The sequence below is a fragment of the Vidua macroura genome, chromosome Z (assembly GCF_024509145.1).
Source record: "Vidua macroura isolate BioBank_ID:100142 chromosome Z, ASM2450914v1, whole genome shotgun sequence".
Lineage (NCBI taxonomy): Eukaryota > Metazoa > Chordata > Aves > Passeriformes > Viduidae > Vidua > Vidua macroura.
The window spans coordinates 4,094,267-4,115,443 of NC_071611.1; the positions used below are offsets into that span (position 1 = coordinate 4,094,267).

The 21,177-nt window shown below is 38.0% G+C and overlaps 1 protein-coding gene across 2 annotated transcripts in view; it reads left to right on the forward strand.

The window, feature by feature from the left end:
* Positions 1 to 812: 812 nt before the first annotated feature.
* Positions 813 to 21,177, forward strand: part of RIT2 (Ras like without CAAX 2) — a 238,403-nt gene continuing 218,038 nt past the window's right edge. Inside the window, exons 1-2 of one of the 2 annotated variants that reach the window (XM_054003129.1) lie at positions 813 to 900; positions 2,587 to 2,712. In XM_054003129.1, coding sequence (XP_053859104.1) covers positions 2,610 to 2,712 — 103 coding nt within the window. In that variant the 5' untranslated portion in view covers positions 813 to 900; positions 2,587 to 2,609. Of the gene's footprint in view, positions 901 to 2,442; positions 2,713 to 21,177 lie in introns of those variants that run through there. The other variant, XR_008441241.1, reaches the window with a different exon arrangement.

Sequence of the window (21,177 nt, forward strand, 5' to 3'; positions counted from 1 at the left end):
ACTTAATTTTGTCCTTTCAGACAAAAAAGTGCTGTCAATTTTTTTCTTGTTTTTCTTAAAAGATGAGGAAGTGGCTTTCTATTTGGTTGTCTTACTCATCTTCCTGCTCTAAAATAATTCCATTTTGTGGCCTCTTACATTTCACAAATTCCTTCCCCATGTTCCATCTCTAAACAAAAGAAGAAATGGACTTGCCACTTTGCTAAGACAAACATCTGGAACAGCTAGGAAAAAAAAAAATCTGACTCATTCTTGTCTATCATGTATACATTACGTTCACTAATATTTTTTTATATAAATATATCTTGCTTAGGCTGCCTTTTATGTCATGCCCACAGCCACTCACTTTCCTGACATTTTAATGTCAGCCAAATGTTCCTGCCAGGTATGGGAACAAAAGCTCCTCAGGAGAAGGTTGCTGTGTTGATGGGATATTACCAGAAAAACCCAGCTGTTCTAAGCAGTGGTTTTGATATCATTACTAGTTTTATCTACTGTATCAATAATGAGCACACAAGAATGGTTTTATTTTAAATGAAAATTAAATTCTAATCGCAACAGGGATTAACTGACATACCTGTCTGTTCCTGCTGAAATTCAATATTTAGATACCATATTATTACATGCAGCATTTCCTGTTTATGTCTTACTTTGTGCTCTGGTGAGCAAACCCTTCTGAGTTCTGAGGTTTCCATCCAGACATAAATACAGGCACCCTGCCCTGGCACTACAGAGCTGTGTGCAGCAGGGTTGGCTCAGAAGTCCCTCAGGACAGTAGCAGGTCCTGACTCTGGAGGACTTCTCAGAAAACAGTGACTCTGTCTCTGCCCTCTTTTGCTGCCTGGTTGAAAGGAGACCATCATACTTGGATTTCCCTCTGGTTTTGCAGGATCTGTTCATGTGAGTACTCCTTAAGCAAGAGATGGTGATTTTAATAGTCCAATCCAGAGTTAATATTACTCTGCATTAAATTTTTTTTTCATTACAAGATAAATTGTACTGCCCATGTTTCAAGCATCAAAAATTTTCTTAAGTTGTTACTTTTCTTAAGGTGGTTTTTTTTTTGGTGGTTTTTTTTTTTTTTTTTTTTTTTTTTTTAACTGGACTACTTTCTGTTCTATCCACCATCTCCTAAGTTTTTATTAGGAGGGAAAATGAGTATTCATGTTCTGTTCACCTTCTCCATTCTAATTATTATTATTATAATATATGTTCTTTTTTAATAAAGTATTTTCTTAGCCCATTAAGTTACCTTTCTAAACTATATGTGCCCTTCTACACCTTTTCCTCTCCTTAATTTTCTTTAAATCGTGCCCTCCATCAGTGTATGATTTTTTTTTTTTTTCATTTCTCTTTCCATTTTTAATTCTAAGCTATTCCTAAGTATTACCATGTGTTTTCTCCCTGTGAAATTATTGGAAGACTGGACAGATGAAGGTGTCTGACTTCCAAAGTACTTTATTAGCTGCTTCTCCTGCTTCCATTTCCATCTCTCCTTAATAGTTACCTATGTCATGGAAACCCAGCACTTCCAAAGGAGTACAGGTTTTGCTTTCCACTCATTTTGCCGTAGATGCTTTTTGGTCCCCAAAAAATATAAAATAACAGTTAAAGCTGGGCAAGTACCTTATTATTTATCATGTTCTTTAAATAGTCTGGATGTTCTAAGAACAAAATCATGAATCAATGAAGACCTGCTGTGTTTTGTTGTAAGTTTTCACTGAATAATTTCAGTGAGAGATTTTCACACTGAATGCCATTCACCAGTTTGGTAAGATAAATCACTTGATATTAGTATTAAATACATTTAAAAAGTTGGCTTTCTTTACACCTTTTCTGAAAGAACAAATATATCCCCCTCCCTTCAGTCCTGGTCTCCTTCGGAAATTGTATGGAAAAAGGAGGGAAACAAGTAAAGTTGCTGTTTTTTTCCCCCCACAGTATCTGGTTTATTTCTGCAAATCATTGATGCAAACTGAACTAAAATGAGTATTGATCTGGGGACAAATCTAGCCCTAGAAAACTTCTGTGTTTACAGCAAGCTTCATGAAGAAAAAAAGCTGTTAAAAGTTGTTACTTGTTTCACGTGTAATAGTATCAAGTGTACAACTATCAGACTTGATGATGATAGGATGCATACTTAACTCAAGATGAAAAGAAGGTTGACTGGTTCGTTTAAAGATTCAAGCAAGTACTACATAGAATAACAAGCTTCATAATTAAGAAATTTGATCTCTCTTATTTTGCTGAAGTATCTGATCTATTTGTCCAATGACGCTGCAACCCCAGAGGTACCAGACCTCTTATGCCTCACAAAACTGCTGCTGTCCAGGAAGAGAAACAGAGAACGATACAGAGCTGGGAGGGGGCAGAGAGAGAATTTTATTGGAAGCTGTTAAAGTGGTTGCTATGAGACCTTCTCCAGCTAACACAGGCACAGCAGTGTGTGAGGCTGTTAAATCATTGCTCTTGCATTATACCTTCCCTTTCTGCCTTTTTTTTTTTTTTTCTTTTTCCCTAACACAGCTTTTATAGTTGTTTAAGATCAGAGAAAACACCTGCCAGTTGCTTTTTCTTCTGTTTCAGTCCCTTCTGCTGCTTCGTGCAAGATGGAGCTAGAAAATGCAATGATCAGCTCCTCGAGCAGTTCTTCAGCAGGCTCCAGAGAGTACAAGGTGGTGATGCTGGGAGCAGGGGGAGTTGGCAAAAGCGGTAAGTTTCAGCAACAATATTTTGGGAGAGAAGGGGTGAATTGGGAGTATAAAGTTCACCAGAAAAGGACATTGTTTCGTTCCTCTTTCTCTTGCACATGGCTTGGATAAAAGGCTATAGTTCGTGACTGGGGCAATGAGTCAGCTTAATTTGTTGCAGACTGAAATGCTGCAAGCCTTTTTAATTGGTTATTTGTGTAGGGCTGACCTTGGGTGTGTTGCGTGTGAGGAGAGAGCAAGCCAGGCTGCTGCTGTGAGTTTAACAGCAAGTGCCTGTGTTGCTCTCCCACTTGGTGAGGGCTGGTGGTTTGCTGGACAGTGTGGATGTAACTTGGCCTGAGGGTCCTTGTGCTCCGACAGAAATCAAACTAACTGCAAAGTCAGCTGTACAATGCAGAGTGTGGGGGATGCCTGCAATGACTCTGTTTTTCTTCCCCACATATTTCTTTAATTTTTTTTTTTTTTTTTTTTTTTTTTTTTTTTTTGAGTATCATTGTGGCTCAGCTGAGTTTAGTCTCCTCTCTGGTCTGGACAGGTACAGCATGCCAGCCTGAGTCTCACTCCAGGCTATAAAGCAGATTTGCAACATATTTTAATATCTCTGTCTACAGCTGGCAAGATATGCTAGTGTCTGACAATGATATCTCTTCAGAGGAGTCATTATTTTCCCTGGACAGTGTTTTCTTTTTCTCAGATATTATCAGCTTTGATTTATTCTCACTGAAACCAGCATTCTCTGTTCTTACAAAGACTTTGCTGAACACGCAGAGTTTGTCTCAGAAGTCAGTATATTGAGCTGGCCACACAACATGAATTTAATTGCATCCTTTGGAAATTCAAAAGAACAACAGAAAGAGAAACAAAATTGCAAAAAGCAGGATTATATAATATAATGCATCTCAGCTAGATTCCAAGGAATTTTCTGGATAAATAGCTGTGACACTAAACTGTAATAACTGTGTAGATCAAACAAGTTTTATTTATATTCAAGCAATTATATGAAGTATAGGTGCAAAAAGTTAAAATGTGAGTGAACATAATTTTCTTTCTGTATCCATAATCTTTGTGGTTTTGTTATATTTGGCTTCAACTTCAATGGCACATCTCTCAATGAAAGCTATTTCCCATCTGTATTACTTAACCAAGCAAATAATTCTTGCACAGATGTTACTATATAATCACCATATAAAATGGGAAAGAACAAAATATTGGTAATCTCAGGGTAAATTTCTGCAAATTCAGATTATCTTTTCCATAGAAAAGCAGATATCCAGGATGTGCCAACTGGAACTTTCAGTAAAATATCTTTGGGTTTTTTTCCTTACTTAAGTATTTTTAAATTTCTTTTTTCTTTTTTTTTTTTTTTTTTTCCCTGAGTGTGTCCAAAAGATGGCAGCAATTTCCCCCACCCCTAAATATATGTTTGTAGGAAAAATGTAATATTGAAAATTTATTCACCACAAAGTATTACAAACTATACTACATTCAAAGCATGACTGAATCCTAACAACCAAACTTTACATGTAGGTGGAGGAAATTTCTGAGTTTCCATTTACTGTTAGATAAGAGTTGAAATCACAAATTTATTTAGTTCAAATTTTTGTGTTCAGAAAATTTTAGCTGTTAATTTAATGAAAATAAAACCTTTATATCTGTGGATTGAACAAGGTATGATACATCTCCAAAGCTGAGAAATACATAATTAACAAGTAGAATTGTGTGGTCTAAAGAAACTAAAATGGGATTAACTGGATATTTATGAAATTCTGTAGGATAATTGAAAACTTTCCCTTGTAATCATGAAAGTGAAACTCCTGGGTGAAAAAAAAGGATACCTCAGCAACTTAATATTATTAACAGTTCATAAGATAGGAAGTGGGCAGTTCAACATTTACTTTCTATGAACTTCTGATGTGTAATGGACAAGAAATATTTCAGTAGAATCCTGAGAGATAGTCCAACTGTTAGAATTCAGAGAGAGATAAAAAATAAAAATAGATGTCATTCCATAAATCATTAATTCATTCTGACTGTTACATAAACAGGATTAATTTACACTGGATTAAAAACAGAAAAAGGCATTAATGACTACTTTCATTATACAAGATGAGCTTTGCTTTCCCCTAGTGACCTAGATTCAATGTGTCCATAAAAACCATAAAATTTAGCCATAAAAATGAATCAGAGTAGAATAAGGATGAAAGGAAAAAAAATAATTCAGTTTCCAATTTTGATTTTGAAAAATCAGTGATATGTGGTTTGATATGTTGATAACATCCTGCCTTCTTTTTCCTGTCTTCTCCCTCCTTCTTTGCTTTTATATTGTGATAGAAACAGTAACAGCTGGGGTTAAATTACTGAGTGGGAAACCTCTTTCGGATGAAAGCCTTTCCATTCCTCAATTCATTCAAATATTAAATAATTCAGGTTTGGAATGTATTTTCCATAGGAACCAAGCTGCAAAAATGTCAGATTTCTTTTTACCCTGGATGTAGTACACTTCCAGAGATCCCCTGGGCATTTTGGTCTTGTGGATCCAACCCTCCCCTGCTCTCTACCTGTGACACTTGTGCATGGAGTGGAATGAGCAGGAGGAGACCGAAAATGAATGTTCTTTGGGCATTGGATTAACTCAGGCTTGTCGCTTCACTTCTCTGCTCAAAGATGGCAGACAGTCCAGGAGGACAGGCAACATCCTTTTATTTGTCCTATTCAGTGTGGTGTAAATTTCACAGGAATTTGTAAAAGAAGATGAACACTGTGTATCCCAGGCTGACACCCATCGCATGCAGAGTAATAATGTGTAAACTGCAAATGGTCTGAGAATTGTTGCTTATGGGTTCTCACATTTCAAAATCAATTTTAAAAAACTAATACTAATTATTAAAAAAAAAAAAAAAAAAAAAAAAGTCTGACCTTATTTTATAGGAGGAAAAAAACACCACCTCAACTTGCAGCTCTGGGAGAAACAGGTAATAGTCGCGTCTAATGAAAATGTACAAAGCTAGCTGTAAATTTTTATAGGAGTTGATTTCTGTACTGTAATTATGGAGTATATTCCCTAGAATGAGTTATCCCTTCTAAGACTTATGAAAACAGAATTATTTTTATTTTCAGAGCAATATGTTGATTTCTTATGTTGTGTAAGTTGAGCTCATTGTCAAGAACATCCAGTACAGGTTGATGCAAGTTCAGACCAAAGTTATGCTAGAACCAATAATTAAATTGAAATTAAACTGAAGTGAATAAAGTAAATTTTGTATTGACTCTCATTCAATTATAGTCCATATCAAAATTATGTGTTTCTAATTTTAGTTATATTTCAATTAAGAATTTGGCATCTGTTCTTCTCTGTTCTGATGACAAATATCAGGCCACCTCAGTGCCACTTAAACTTACATGAAGTTACCTGACACAGAGCTCAAACCCTGAGAACCTTGGAGATTCTGAAACCTGTTTTACTCACAAATACCTTTAGAGATCAGTAAACAAGGTCCTCTCATGGTCCTTGCCTGATGCAGATCAGACCTCTGGGGTTAGCTCTGTTTTTCAGTGTTACAAATAAAAAACATGCACAAAAGAGCCTTTCAATCCCAGGCCCACCCATTGCTGCATTTTATTTAGCAAACCAGTTACACTGATAGCAACACTTAACTGTAGCACATTCTGCAAAACATTAGTGATGATTAACCCAGGGCTTGCAAAGTGACTGCTAAAATGAACAAATTGATGTTCCTGTGCAACTGAATAAAATAAAAAACCTCCCTCTGATGAAAAATTATTACCCAAGCCATCTCCAAACACTGATCAGATTGCACCATAACCCACCTTTATGTGCATCTTCTTGGATGAATAAAAATATTGTTTTAGTGTTTTCCTGGTTTTTTGTTTGATTGTTTTTTTCCTAACCCTGGTTAACAATGATTTATTTAAGGCTGAACATGATCTACAGTTATGCCAGGTAAATAAAATTACATGGTTATGCATAGCATAGGTTTATCATAGGTGTAAAGTGAATTTCTATTTAGCTGTTTTATGGAAGTTTTTTCTCAAACTGATTGCCAGATGATCTGTTGCCACTATATAAAATTTGAAGATATTTTAAAATTGCCTAAAGACATTTGCAAAACTAATGTATTTCCAGTTTAATTGTATATTAGAAAGTATTTAGAAATGTATTTTCAGGCTTCAATCTTAAAAATAATAAAAAAGAATGGATGAGAAGAAATTAAGAAAATATTCTCTCAAGGACAGTGGAGTAATAGTGTGAGGAAATGTATTCTCAGACTGGGCTGGCTAAGAGAGGCATTCTTACCCATTGATTTCCTTGATTTTTGTTTTGTTTTGTTTTGTTTGTTTTTTCCAGTGTGGCATAGAGGCTGTGTTTCTACAGATGCAGGTGACTCATCCAATTAATTTCAAGATCATGTGTACACAATAACTTCCAAAATGTGTGAAAACAATTATGTTCTCTGTGATGTGGGAACTTCAGTATGAGGAATTAGATTAAATCTGCAATTTTCTTTCATTTATGTGCTCAACTGCCTTTTTTTTTTTTTTTCCTGGATGGGTTTTACCTCTTATTCTGCCTTGATAAAGCAAATTATGTGCCTATTATTTTCAAGCATGTCCTCCTGACAAGAGTCCCCAGTAAATAGAGCACCATGGAGTGTTTGCTGGAGAGCTGACCCAGTGCAGCTGTTTGCAAACTCCCTGGAGATAAATTAATGTATGATCCAGGTTACACTGAAAGGGATGAAGGGCAAAGGTAGAGATTCCAGTGGTATAAAAAGTGGTGAGCTTGAAAGCACCACTTGGGCCTGCTGATACTGTTCTTACCCCACCACTGGGCCTGGTGGGGTAATGGCCTCTCTGGACATCGATCAAACCCCTCAGCAGCCTTTTTTTTTTTTTTTTTTTTTTTTTTTTTCCTTTGGAGGGAGTTGGTTTTGATTCAGTTGCTTATTTTCCCCAGGAATATTTTCAGGTACACCTGTGCTTCCCTAAACGCCTGGTAAATGAGTCAAAGGAAAGGTTCTGGCCTTCTCTCATGTCCTGAGGCAAGCCAATCACCACGGTGAAGGTGTTGGATTTAATTACTGTTCAATATGAGTCAAGGTGAAAAAAGTTCCCTTTCAAGTGCTTGGGCATGCTGTGGATTAGACTTAAGGCAAACTAAATTCCTTTTTTACCCCTCAAAGTTCACTTATCTGTAGATTTTGCTGTTTTAATTTTTTCTTCTTCTCTTCTAACTGCAAAAAAATGCCAATTTAAGTGAAGAAATTGAGATATTTATTAGCAAAGACACAGATCTGTATGCCATCTGAAAATAATTGCTTGTTCCCTTATCATTCTCTGTCTGAAAAGCAAACAAGCAAACAAAAAAATAATAATCCAGATTTTTATTTCCTCAGCTGTTACAGGGAAATTATTGAACTTATTCAGATATAAAAAGAAATAGAAAAGGAAGGATGAAAGAACATGTATTTTTTTACTAGACACAAACTTCCTTTGTGGTATCAGTTTTGAAAGGGTAGGGGTACTGACCATTTAAAATGACATATAAATTCCTTTGGTCGCTTCATGGTGCTGCCTGGATAGTTCTAATGCAGAATTGCAGGTGTTTCATGCAAAATAATGGTGGCGCACATTGTATTTTTTGCCATGAAAAAGCAAACAAACACCTTGTAGAGAATGCCAGACAAACACATCCACAGGTATGGGTAAATTCCAGTTTTCTCCTAAACCAGATTAAGCTCTAGAATTGTACAAAGGCAGAGTTCCTGGTAGGTTTATGATCTTTGATAGCAAAACTGTCCATGTATTTTACTTTCCTCCACAGGTAGATAATTGAATTTGCTTCAAGCTAGCTTCAAGATTTTGTGTAATTCTAGCTTCTAGACATTTTATCTCTTGGCTAACAACTTTGCTAATAACTGTGTTTTCTGTTAGTAGTTGTGGACAATGATGAGCTCACACCTTGATTTTCTTTCACTGCAATACACTGAATATATGAAACTTCACTTTTAGGACCTTATTTTCCTGCTCAGAGCATCGTGTAAGCTTAATTATAGAGCCCTAATATTTCCACATCAACTTTCTGAGTATGAATTCCAAAAAAATTGACATGCTCTTCTATTAGTGGCCTTATTAGAAGAAAGACTGCCTACTGGTTTCCTCTGTGGAGTTATTTTTGTTCCTCAGAGAATAATGAATTCTTTTATTCAGGTGTAGTTCAGAGAGGTCACATATAGAGAAATATCTGCAGTAACTTGAAGCTATTTTCTCTTTCCCCCAGTGCAGTCACCTGTGCTATCACATCTCTCATGATGACCTAAATTCTACATTTTCATATATCTTATCTTATTTGGGACCATTAAATACGAGAATTCAAATTATTCTGTACCCCTTTCTGATATTCTTAATTTATCTTTAGTGTATATGTTATCCACTTAAAAGGGTCAAATACATTATTTATAAATAATTTTCTTTTGTCTATCGTCAGACCTTGTAGACAGAATTGTTTGCCTCAGGGAACTGAGTACAAGATGTTTTCATTATTTTGGCAGTTCACATAGTTCAGTGGTTATAGGGGTGGGGGATTCAATTATACCCTCTGTATTTAATGTAGGGAGTTTCTGCATGTGAGGTACCAGCTCAGTGCTGAGAAATCTGACTGGAGTCCTGGATTCTTCAGCACTAGAGGATGCCTGATAAATAGGACAGAGTTCAAAGAAAACCAACAGAGATGATAAAAGGAGTGACACAGTTTGATTTATGATGACAAACGACTATAACTATATTCAAATAGCTGCTGTAGACAGTAATTCATGATTCTTTATTGTGCAACTTGCATATGTATACAGAGATTCGGTGTAAATGGATGCAGCTGTGATGTGAATGGGTTGATTTATCCAGTTTCTCCTATCATAACACCCAGATGATGAATACCCACCTGGATAAGGCAAACAAGCTGGTCACTTCCATGCCCCTTTGGAACAAGGGATGGAGAACTCAAATATTTAAAAGCAATGAATAGCAAGAAAAGAACACATATATTCCAAAATTTGAGGAGGAAAGCAGCCAGAATTGCTTTGTGGAGAGTAACAAGTGATGAAATTGCAGTTAGAACATGTATAATTAGAGGTATTTTTGAGATCTTCAAGACAAACTTCCTTTGGTCAATAAGAGGGGCATATGCCCTTAATGATTTGCTTAAAAGCAAGGTGGAGCAAATTGTGGAGGAGTCTTTGAAAGGAATAGGCTGGTGAAAATTTTGTTAGTCTAAGGGCTTTACAATAAGACAGGACATGTTACAGAGATTGAACATTAAAAAGCAAATACATCAGAACAAGAAAAGCATTTAGAGTTTTCAAATTCTCTTATAGAAGAGAAGGACTAATATCATCCTCAAAATTATGAGAAGAGATAAAAGTCATCAGGACTGATGTAGCTTTAATTATGTAGATATACAACAGTTTTGTTTTCAGGCTGCTAAACAGAGATGCTTAAGCTAGTCTCAAGACTGGAATTGTTTGTTGTGTACAAAAAAAGGTAATTTATGTTGCTTCAAACAGAACTAAAATGTGTCCTTCTGACTATAAAGGCTCCAGCAGAGCTGGAAACATGCTGAGATAGCACCCTGAAAGTGCAGGCCACCTCATATGTGTGTTGGGTAGTGGTGCAGATGGAAGGCAAACAGATTTGTTAGCTCACCTCCTGCTCTTCTCTGCTCCAGGGGTGGAAATGGAATTTAATGACTCAGGGTCTTCACCTACACCGCCTCTATGTGAACAATTATGTGAAGGACCCAGGGCAATGGCCTGAACCTGAGCTGGGGGAGATTTGGTTTGGATATCAGGAAAAGGTTCTTCCCCAAGAGGGTGTTTGGGCAATAACAGGTTCCCCAGGGAATGGTCACAGCACCAGACTGACAGAGATCAAGAAGCATTTGGACAATGCTCAGGCAGGGGGTGGGATTTTGGGGATGGCCCTGCTCAGGGCCAAGAGACAGATTTGATGATCCTTGTAAGCCCCTTCCAAGTCAGGGTATTCTATCATTCTAAGTGATTAGTACTCACAGAAGGTTATATTAATGAGTCTGCATGGTGTTTCATTAAAGCAGAGTTTCACTTAGAGTGAAGATTTTAGTGACTTGAGCACTGCTCAGCTTTTCCCATTCACAGTGCTTGCTATAAAGAAACAGAAAACCTTCCGGGCTATTGCTCACCAACAGGAACTGGACTATCAAGGACTCTCCAACTTTCAGCCACGCACAAATCTGCCATTTGAAATGCCCAGATTGAAGTCTCAAACACGGGAAGAAGCACTGTTTCATGACAATGACTGGGCACTGTCGGTATCTTTGCTGTAAACAATCTGTTGAGGCAGCCACAGGAACAGTTTCCCTTCCAAGCCATCCCTGCTGCTGAGCCCAGCCATCTGCAGCATTTTTGGCATGTGCTATCTGCTAGAATTTGGATGAGATTAATTCCATTAAGGACACTCTTGAAAGCACAATTAAGATTTTTTTTCTTCTTCTTCTGTTACTGCTTTCATCTCTTCTCTTTCCATACTTTCCATTTTATTCCCTTCCATTCCTCTGGTTATCCTTTTCCACTTTTAATTTGTTCTTTGACTTTAATTAGTCTCCCTTTATGCCTGCAAGCCTGTCTAATTTTCTTTTGTGTAAACTGGAAGTCTCATCATGCTCACATGACTCCAGTGACAGGAATTGGGTGTTACAAGTGTTGTGCAGGATCCCAATTTCATAGGAATTGTGTTGGGAAGACGCTGTTCTGCAAACAGTGAAATTTGCTAAAGCATTACCTGCCCACTAAGCAGTGGAGACACTGGCTAAAATTACTTTGTTTCAAGGTGGGTGGGGAAAATCCAAAAGATGAGGGTGTCAATGTGTGCATAAAAGGCTATCTCAGGAGATGCCTAGTTGTGTATTGTTGGCAGTCTCCAAAAAAGTTACGTTTTCAACACATGTAGTCAGTGTTTTATGTTTTCATTAAAACCCTAGAACAAAACTAGTTATTTCAGGGGTCCTAAAGGTGGGCTCACAAATGTTTGTAAGTTTTAAAAATTAATTTCTTAAGCTTTGGCAAAGTAAGAGCTGTAATCAGCTGAGAGACTGATGCACGTAGTTCTTCAGCTTACACTGACTACAGCTATGAGAAGAGCTGTTGTGTAATTTCTTTCCTTGAAGTGCTAATGTAATTCTGTAATTCTTGTCCATTTTCACATGCCCCAAATAAATGAGTACTAGCTGAAAGTCATATTCTATGTCAAATCCCGATTCCATTACTAACTCAATTGCTCTGTCAGATTGTGTGATTCTTTCAGTAACTTTGCCAGCTTACTACCTGCAAACTTGCTGTTTGCACTGAACCTTTCTCTGCTGAACAGGATCTGGAGTGTCTTTTCAGAAATGTCTCTTTAGCAGCTTGCAAAATGTGTACTGTTATTTTAGATTTTTATTCAGGATGCTCAAAGCCAAACCCAAGTGCTGTCAAATTCTCTGTTTCAAAAACAGCAACTTCTTAAGTCATTCAGAATGCCTGGCAGGCTTTAAAAATCCCCCTTCTCTATTTTTTTTCTGGACTTTCTAATATAGAAATGATGCTCTCAGTTTGATTAAAAAGCAGTCGTTAGAAATTTTTTTTTGCTGTGAATGATCTTACTTGGGCTGCATGGTGACATGATCATTTGATCACACATAGCATGCCAAAGCTCTGTTCTGTGCAGTATCTGACAATGGGCACAGCCCAAGGATGTGTTCCTGGGATTCATGAGGGTTCCATATGTTTGTAGATAAGCTCTAGAAATACATTATTTCTCTTCTGGGATTCGAGGAGAAAAAGAAGAATCTATTACATCATACAAGTATATAATGTATAATATATGAGCTCCAGAAACCAGGTTCTTGTGCCTTTCTTCCATTTACAGCAGTTTCAATGGATTTCCCAGAGTAAAAAAAAAAAAAAAAAGAATTTGCAACATAATCTCTCTCTCTCTCTCTCAGTGCATACTCTGTTTACTAGTCTGTTCCTATAAAAGTGGAAGTCAAAACCCCCATTTTTCAAATCTTTAACAAGATAATTAAAAGTTATTAAATGCCTGACATAACAAGGACATGTCAGGTTATTAAATGCCTGACATAACATAAGCTTCCTATTTTTTTTTCTTTTTTCCCCCAAGTTACATGCTCAAAATGACAATTGGCTCTGATATTTGATGATGAGGAAGGGATTAGAAAAAAATCAAAATATATAAAAGAAGCAATCCAAGCAGTTTGTATGGGAAATATTAACAGGTATCAACAATTAAAAATAGAAAAAATAGAAAGATAGAAAAAGATTGAGAAAACAAAAAACTAGAAACAGATGAGTAAAGGAATGATAAAGCAGTAAAGGGATAGAAGGAAAATGAAATTTGTACTTCAAAGAGCATTGGTTTCAGATGCTGTCTTTCCACTGCAGTTATCCGACGAGGTGCTAATAGTCCGTGGTCATATCCCAACACCTGCTGCACATACTGGTAGCCAAAATGCACACAGAGGTCATGTTAGGGGATCATTCTTCTGCTTCTGTGAACTTCTTATCCCATGTTTCTCACTCAGTGGCTCTCTGGAGTAGGAAGCTGGAGAGGCATCATCTAAGCTGTAGACTGGCATGGGTCAATGTCTTCTTCCAGGTAACCAGCCACAGGACAAGAGAAAATGTCTTCAAGTTGTGCCAGGGGATGTTTAGGTTGAAAACTAGGAAATATTTCTTCAGAGAAAGGATGCTCAAGCATTGCAAAACGCTGTCCATGGATTCACCATTTCTGCAAGTATTAAAAGAACTTGTGCATGTGGAGGTTGGGGACATGATTTTGTGGTGATACTGTAAATGCTGAGCTAATGGCTGAGCTTGATGATCTTAGGGCTCTTTTCATACCTTAATTTTTCTATGATTCTGTAATTCTAAGTCTTCTGAGCACAGGCCTTTTTTGCTTTCCTCAGCCATGTAAAAAGCTGTGCAAATCCAACATTAATATAAATTTATGGGGTGCTAGGCAAAGCGATGCTTCTTGTGTCTGGTGTTCTGACAGCCATCCAGAATGGAGAGGAGTCTGTGGGTCCCAGCCTTAGCAATATGCAACACCCTGTGAAATCAGTGGGAGGCACAGCATTTATCGGGCTCTTCTGTGTTCTTTGAAGAACTAGATTCCTCCTCACACAAAAATCTTCAGCAGAATTGTGAATCACAGTGATGCTGGAGGGATATCTCCTTTGGTACCAAGACATAAAATTCTGTTTTCCCCCAGTTTGGGAAAAAAAGGGCAAGATGTAAAACAAATATATGTGTTTCTATATGTTTTCTTTTATCTTTTGTGACCCAGCTCTTAACTTTGCTCTCACTCCTCAGCTTTTACTGTTCATAACAATATAAACAAACCACTAATTCACTATAATAAATTTTGAACAAGTGGCAGTAGGAGGAAAAATCTAAACAAAATGCCAGTGACTATAAACAGATTTAAATACACATATCCCTGAAACATGCTCATGAAAGGTTTATTTACTGTAAAGTAACACACATTTTCACTCTTTAAGGAAAATAGTTGTTAGTGCCAATGTGTTATTCAAAGAATTTATAGAAAGCTGTGCAAAACCCATTGAGATAACAACTTGGGCTGATTGACAGTGACAGCATATTTAAAGAATAGGATTACTTGGTGATGGAAGTTTTTTTTTTGGGTTGTTTTTTTTTTTTTTGGTTTTTTTTTTTTTTATTTACCTAAAAATAACTACAGATCAAATTGGTTTGTGAAGCTGTGTTTTATGTTCCTAAAGCAACACTATACATGAGTTTTAGTGAATGAGTTTTAGTATATTAAATTTTTAGCAATATTTAAACCAATGAATGTTGGGATACTTTGGGGTGGTGTAATTCAAATACATTTTCAAGCTTGTGAATAAGATGCATTTCTGATTTGCTGTAAGTAGAAAAAATGCAGAAATTGAAATTTTTATTCCAATAAATTGTTAATTGTTCCCTTTCTGACTCCAAGCATCACAAATAAAGTTAGTAAAAATCATAGACAGCGAGTACTTTACAGGGATGGAACACTTGGGAATATATTTAGCAGCACTGATGTTAATTTAGTCACAACAAAAAGCAGGATGTGGATTGGGAACAGATGAGATACGTTGTAGTAGACATGATTGCTCAGGAAATGACCTAGGTAGACACAATTTGTACACAGTTTGTACTGTGATGAAAGTTTCTGAGGGGATCAAATATTTCCCTGGATCACAGTCAAAGTTCAATGCCATAGACAAATACTATAAATAATTATTTTCAGGTTGCATAACAAGCTGCCAAAAAATCATGAAGATGCTGGTGATAGAATTACTCGCCTCTGAGTACTAATTCCTTCCACCCACTTTTATCTCTTTTCTTCTTGCAGGGTCTCCCTTTAAGTATATGACAGAATTTACGAGAGGAGTAGGAAATGTAAAATATCACCTCTTTATGTTAGTAAATGGTGTAGACCCCATGCCATGTTTCAAAATTCTTTTTATTTTTCCCACAAACCTACTGTAAGTGTATTTCCTGCCAATAAAATATTTTACCAGGAAAATGACAATGTGGAAGGGCTTAGATTTGCAATCTAATGTGAAAGGGCTATTTTGTTCCCATTTTATTTTATTTATATGTCTAGTTTGTTTCTGTATTTATATGAATCTCAGGATGTTTAACATACAATGAATTTTTCACAATGGCACAGTGTTTAAAAGTTACCTATTTTCAGAACCCTCTCTAGCTAAACTGACAACCAAATACACATTTGTTTACTTAGTGGGAAACCAAGATAGGATGGGCCTTATTTGTTCTGTCAGTGTCTTATGTGTCATATCTGTTCAGCTCAGTGATTACTGTCAGTATTGTGGCATTTAAAAGAAGACCTGAAGAGAGTGGAAATGCGATTTGTGTTCTGTTCTGCCTCACACATCACAAAGAAAACTGGCAGCTTGACCTTAGCAGTAGAGCAAAAAGAATACAACTCTTTTTTTTGTACACTGAGAGTTCCAGCCAAATGAATGCATCTTAATGGGGAAGTCACTCATGCCAGAGTAGGTGGGGAGGGGAGGGAAACAGGGAAATATTGTGCAGCTGAAAAAAAAAAAAAAATCTGTGTTTATTCCTGACTCTTTGAAATTACCATAGAATGCCTTGACCCCTATTTTCTGCCCTACCTACTGAAATAGCTGAATTAAAGTGGTTAAAGCAGTGCGTGGTTAAGTGGGATGGAACAGAGAGAGGGAAAGATGAAGGCATTACCCTTGTAATTTCTGTAGAATTGGAGAGAAGCATCAGAGAGTATTGTGTCCAGCTAATATTATAACGCAGTTTATAAGAGCACTGAAAAAGCAATGAACCTCAAGAGTGTTTTGTGTTTGATACATAATGGAGGAAAACAGCAAACAGGATTAATATTTCTGGGCTGCAGGAGAGTTTCTAAAGTTTAAAACCTAAGCCTTTGGTTAAGGAATTACAGTGGATTGATCACAACCAACATCCAAAAGCAATTATGGTGGATTGATCCAGCTAGTTGCTCACTCCCTGGAAGGAAGTTCGGAAGTTCAGAGGAAAGAAGGAAGTTCGGAAGGAAGAAAGTTCGGAAAGAAAGAAGGAAGTGAAGGAAGCGTGGAAGTGCGGGAGGAAGGAAGGAAGGAAGGCAGTTCGGAAGGAAGGAAGGAAGGAAGGCAGTTCGGAAGGCAGGAAGGAAGGAAGGCAGTTTGGAAGGAAGGAAGGCAGTTCGGAAGGAAGGCAGTTCGGAAGGCAGTTCGGAAGGCAGTTCGGAAGGCAGTTCGGAAGGCAGTTCGGAAGGCAGTTCGGAAGGAAGGAAGGAAGGAAGGAAGGAAGGAAGGAAGGAAGGAAGGAAGGAAGGAAGGAAGGAAGGAAGGAAGGAAGGAAGGAAGGAAGGAAGGAAGGAAGGAAGGAAGGAAGGAAGGAAGGAAGGAAGGAAGGAAGGAAGGAAGGAAGGAAGGAAGGAAGGAAGGAAGGAAGGAAGGAAGGAAGGAAGGAAGGAAGGAAGGAAGGAAGGAAGGAAGGAAGGAAGGAAGGAAGGAAGGAAGGAAGGAAGGAAGGAAGGAAGGAAGGCAGTTCGGAAGGAAGGAAGGAAGGCAGTTCGGAAGGAAGGAAGGAAGGAAGGAAGGAAGGAAGGAAGGAAGGAAGGAAGGAAGGAAGGAAGGAAGGAAGGAAGGAAGGCAGTTCGGAAGGCAGTTCGGAAGGCAGTTCGGAAGGAAGGAAGGAAGGAAGGAAGGCAGTTCGGAAGGCAGTTCGGAAGGCAGTTCAGAAGGAAGGAAGGAAGGAAGGAAGGAAGGAAGGAAGGAAGGAAGGAAGGAAGGAAGGAAGGAAGGAAGGAAGGAAGGAAGGAAGGAAGGAAGGAAGGAAGGAAGGAAGGAAGGAAGGAAGGAAGGAAGGAAGGAAGGAAGGAAGGAAGGAAGGAAGGAAGGAAGGAAGGAAGGAAGGAAGGAAGGAAGGAAGGAAGGAAGGAAGGAAGGAAGGAAGGAAGGAAGGAAGGAAGGAAGGAAGGAAGGAAGGAAGGAAGGAAGGAAGGAAGGAAGGAAGGAAGGAAGGAAGGAAGGAAGGAAGGAAGGAAGGAAGGAAGGAAGGAAGGAAGGAAGGAAGGAAGGAAGGAAGGAAGGAAGGAAGGAAGGAAGGAAGGAAGGAAGGAAGGAAGGAAGGAAGGAAGGAAGGAAGGAAGGAAGGAAGGAAGGAAGGAAGGAAGGAAGGAAGGAAGGAAGGAAGGAAGGAAGGAAGGAAGGAAGGAAGGAAGGAGGAAAAGCTGTGAATGCAAGTACATTTAAGAAATTATTTACTAATTCTCGCTGCAGGCAGTTTTTTATCCTATTCCTGTAAATCAGGGCCTCAGCTCACATAATGGCTGCTCAGGAATACATATGCCCTAACCTTGAATGATTCTGCTTCTTCTTGCTTTCCTTGAGCTTTTATTACTGAGTGCAATATCATTTGATATGAATACCTCTCTAATCCGTTCAGATCAGCTGTCTCAGCTGTGTGTTCCCACAGGTTCTTGACTACTCCTGCTGGAGGCACAGTGGGAAAAAGGAATAGCCTTGATGTGGTGCAGAACAGTTCATCAATGACTAAAACATTGGCGAATTATCAACCCTGGTTAAGTCACAGAACCAAAACCTGCCACCAGACAGGCTGCTTTGAAGAAAATTAACTTCACCACGACCACCTCCTGTACACAAATTTATAGCATGAAAAGGAGTGAAGGAAATGTGGGATTCTTTTGAAGTTTGAGTCTATAACATCATAACTAACTGTACATTAGTACTGACATGCTCTTCTGTTTTGTTGAAAAGTTGGAGGCCACAAATCCTGTGGGAACGAGCATTGTTTTCCTTCTCTTTCTTCCTTGTTTATAACTTGACTAGTTTTTAAATTTTTTTTCTCACCTTTTTTTTTGTAGAAACATGATAGTTTGAAACTGACTTCTGTTGGCATGGAGATATTTGTATCTTACATGTGTATGGTTTTCCTGAAGTCCATCTGGAATATTCTCCGTCCAGCTGTGTTTCTGGGGGCACCACCACTGAATCCAGCTGAGTCTTATGGTCAGGTGCTGAGGTATTTACATAGTGTTTGAATTGTTTTCCACAGAGGAGGAAGTCTATGGCGCAGCACTTTTACTGCAGCTGAAATTAGGTTAGCACATTTAAGCATAATTAAATCATCATTGCCAAGTGGTGTGTCAGCAACACCAACATTCTTTTACCATTTTTAAAGTACTTATAGTTCCAAGGAAAGTTAAATCTGTTAGATTCTTTTCCTGGAAAGAATCTCTCCAAGCCCATAGTGACCAGTATTGCAGTCATCCTCCACAGAAGGCCTTTAGTTTCAGTTTCTCCATACAGCACCATATTTCCACGTCAGTCTGGGAGGCCAAGCTGCTTTTGAAGCTCAGGACTGTTCAATTCAGCCATTCTGTGATAGCTGAGGAGGTCTGGGCCAAAATCAGCCATATGCAGGAACGAGACACAAAGCACTGAGGCCAGTGGAATGGGCCAGCAGCATTCCCCCTGCAGAGCTGGTGCCATGTGGGACAGATCCCTCAACAGCAGTGCTGTTGCTCTCATCATCTCTGTGACACTGGATGCAGCACTCATTGTCCAAGTGGTTTCTTGGTTTATGTTTTTTTTTTTATGTTGTTGTTGTTGTTTGTTTGTTTGTTTTGGTTTGGTTTTTTTAAGGCCTAGTCATTGCTCATGCCTTGTCAGCATCTTTGGCAAATTCTTAGATCTGCTCAGTGGCAGGGAATGGTGATTCAGAACCACAGTAGTCAGTACTGAAGAATGCAGTGAATACTGATAGCTATTAAAGACAGATGAGGTTTTGTCCCTCTTTCTTTCAATTAAAATGATTTCATAAATCATAAATGCCACCAAAAATATATATAAAACTAACCCCCCCTTATTTTCTTCCCTATTTCATCTGATCTAATATAGTGCTTAAAACTGTAGTTTGTGGGTGTATATTCGTTTTGTTTCCCCTGTCACTATTTTGCGCCATACTTATTTTTGAAAAATGCATTTGTATTTGTTAATTTTTGGACATTAGAAAGATGCAGAAAGCTCAAGTGAAGTCCTGTCTAATGGTCCCTAGACAGCCATAAATCTTTGCCTGGATTTTAATTTTCAGTTTTTCATTTTATAAATGTGCCTCATTAATAAGCTCATCATTTACTTATAAATAAAAATAAATTTAAGTTACATCATGTGTAGCAATCAAATCACTGGTATTGCAACAGATGCTACATATGCTGGTTGAATTGAGAAAGCTATTGCAAACATAATTAATGAGTAAATGTAAATATCTTTCTGCTCTAAGCTTCCCAGTACCCTGACACTGTAACCTGGGGCTACTTTGCTCTGATTATCTGATGGCAAAACTTGCACTGAAAGACAGAATCTTTACCTCTTCTATGATTTACATATTTTGTCCTACTTTGTGGTCTAGTGTCCATCTCTGTGCTCCTGTTTCTCATCAGTAAAATGACACCAGAATTATCTGCCTTCCTTTGTATGCAAGAAGCTCTCTGAACTTCAAATGCAAAATACCTTTTTAAAGCTGTTAAGTGTTACATCTTTGCAGATGTTTCAGCCACAAGCTGCCATTACGTGCAGCTTAGTTCCATTACTGGTACCAGGTGACAAGTTCTTTGAACTCCATCCAGATATGCCACCTCAATAATCAAACTAAGAGATAACCCTAAACATGAGATAAATTCTGTAAAGATGATACAACTAGGCATAATGGCTCAAAGTAAGAGAATCTACAATAAAGTGTGGTAAATTAAACAATCAGTAAAATCTTCAAACAGAACTTTGAAGACAGTACACAGGTTTAGATGAGTTTTTAGGCAGATATTCCTGGCTGTGAGGGTGGTGATGCCCTGGCACAAGTTGCCCAGAGCAGCTGTGGCTGCCCCATCTCTGGAAGCGTCCAAGGCCAGGTTGGACGGGTCTGGGACCTACCTGGGATAGTGGAAGGTGTCCCTGCCCATGGCAGGAGGTGGAACTTCAAGGTCTCTTCCAACCCAGTCTGTTGTATGATTCTATAATACTTAGTTGCTGAAACTACTGGATTGTTGAGCAGATGTGGAGGCACAACCAGATCCTTTTTGTCTGTGTTTTGGGCAGGATCCAGTTTTGTTCCTCTTCCCTGAGATCTGTTCCCAAACAGAAACTCCAAGAGACAAAATAATAATTTCAAACCTTGGTGGCCTTATATATGGCACATCTCTTTAGGAGTTCAAGACTCAGGCAGATGTGGGATTTACCAGAAAGAAGCATTCAATAAATTCAATGGGGAGAAATTTGGATACTAAAGATAACTAATCCAGACAATATTCTGAATCCAGATATCTAGGCTCTCTAGGTTCATGGATTGAGGAGGGCAGTATTAGACACTTAATGCTTTCTATTGTTTGCCAGAAACCTGGATTAGTGAGCAATTGGGATGTAAAACTGTCAAAGGATAGGTGGGAATAGCCATAATTCACCTCTGGGCAAGGGTGATTGATGTAATTGATGCCAAGAGTTTTTGAAGATGATGAATTGTAGCATTCAGTAGCAGTTCCTATTATTGCATAGTTTTAATAGTGTTTTGTCTAATTTATATAAGATGTATCTGATGGAATAACTAAAAAAAAAAAAATTAATATATCTTCCCTCTATTAAAACCATCCATAGCTGTGGTGAAAAGAATGGCCTTGTTTATGTAGAAAATATATAGTGTACTCATCAGTGTGATGTGTATCTTCCTTGGACCTTAATCCACTCAGTATGTGAGATTTTTCAGTCCCTAACCTAAAGAGCGAGTTTCTTTTAGCTCCTGCAGACTGATGAATTTAACTTTGGAGTTCCCTAACACAG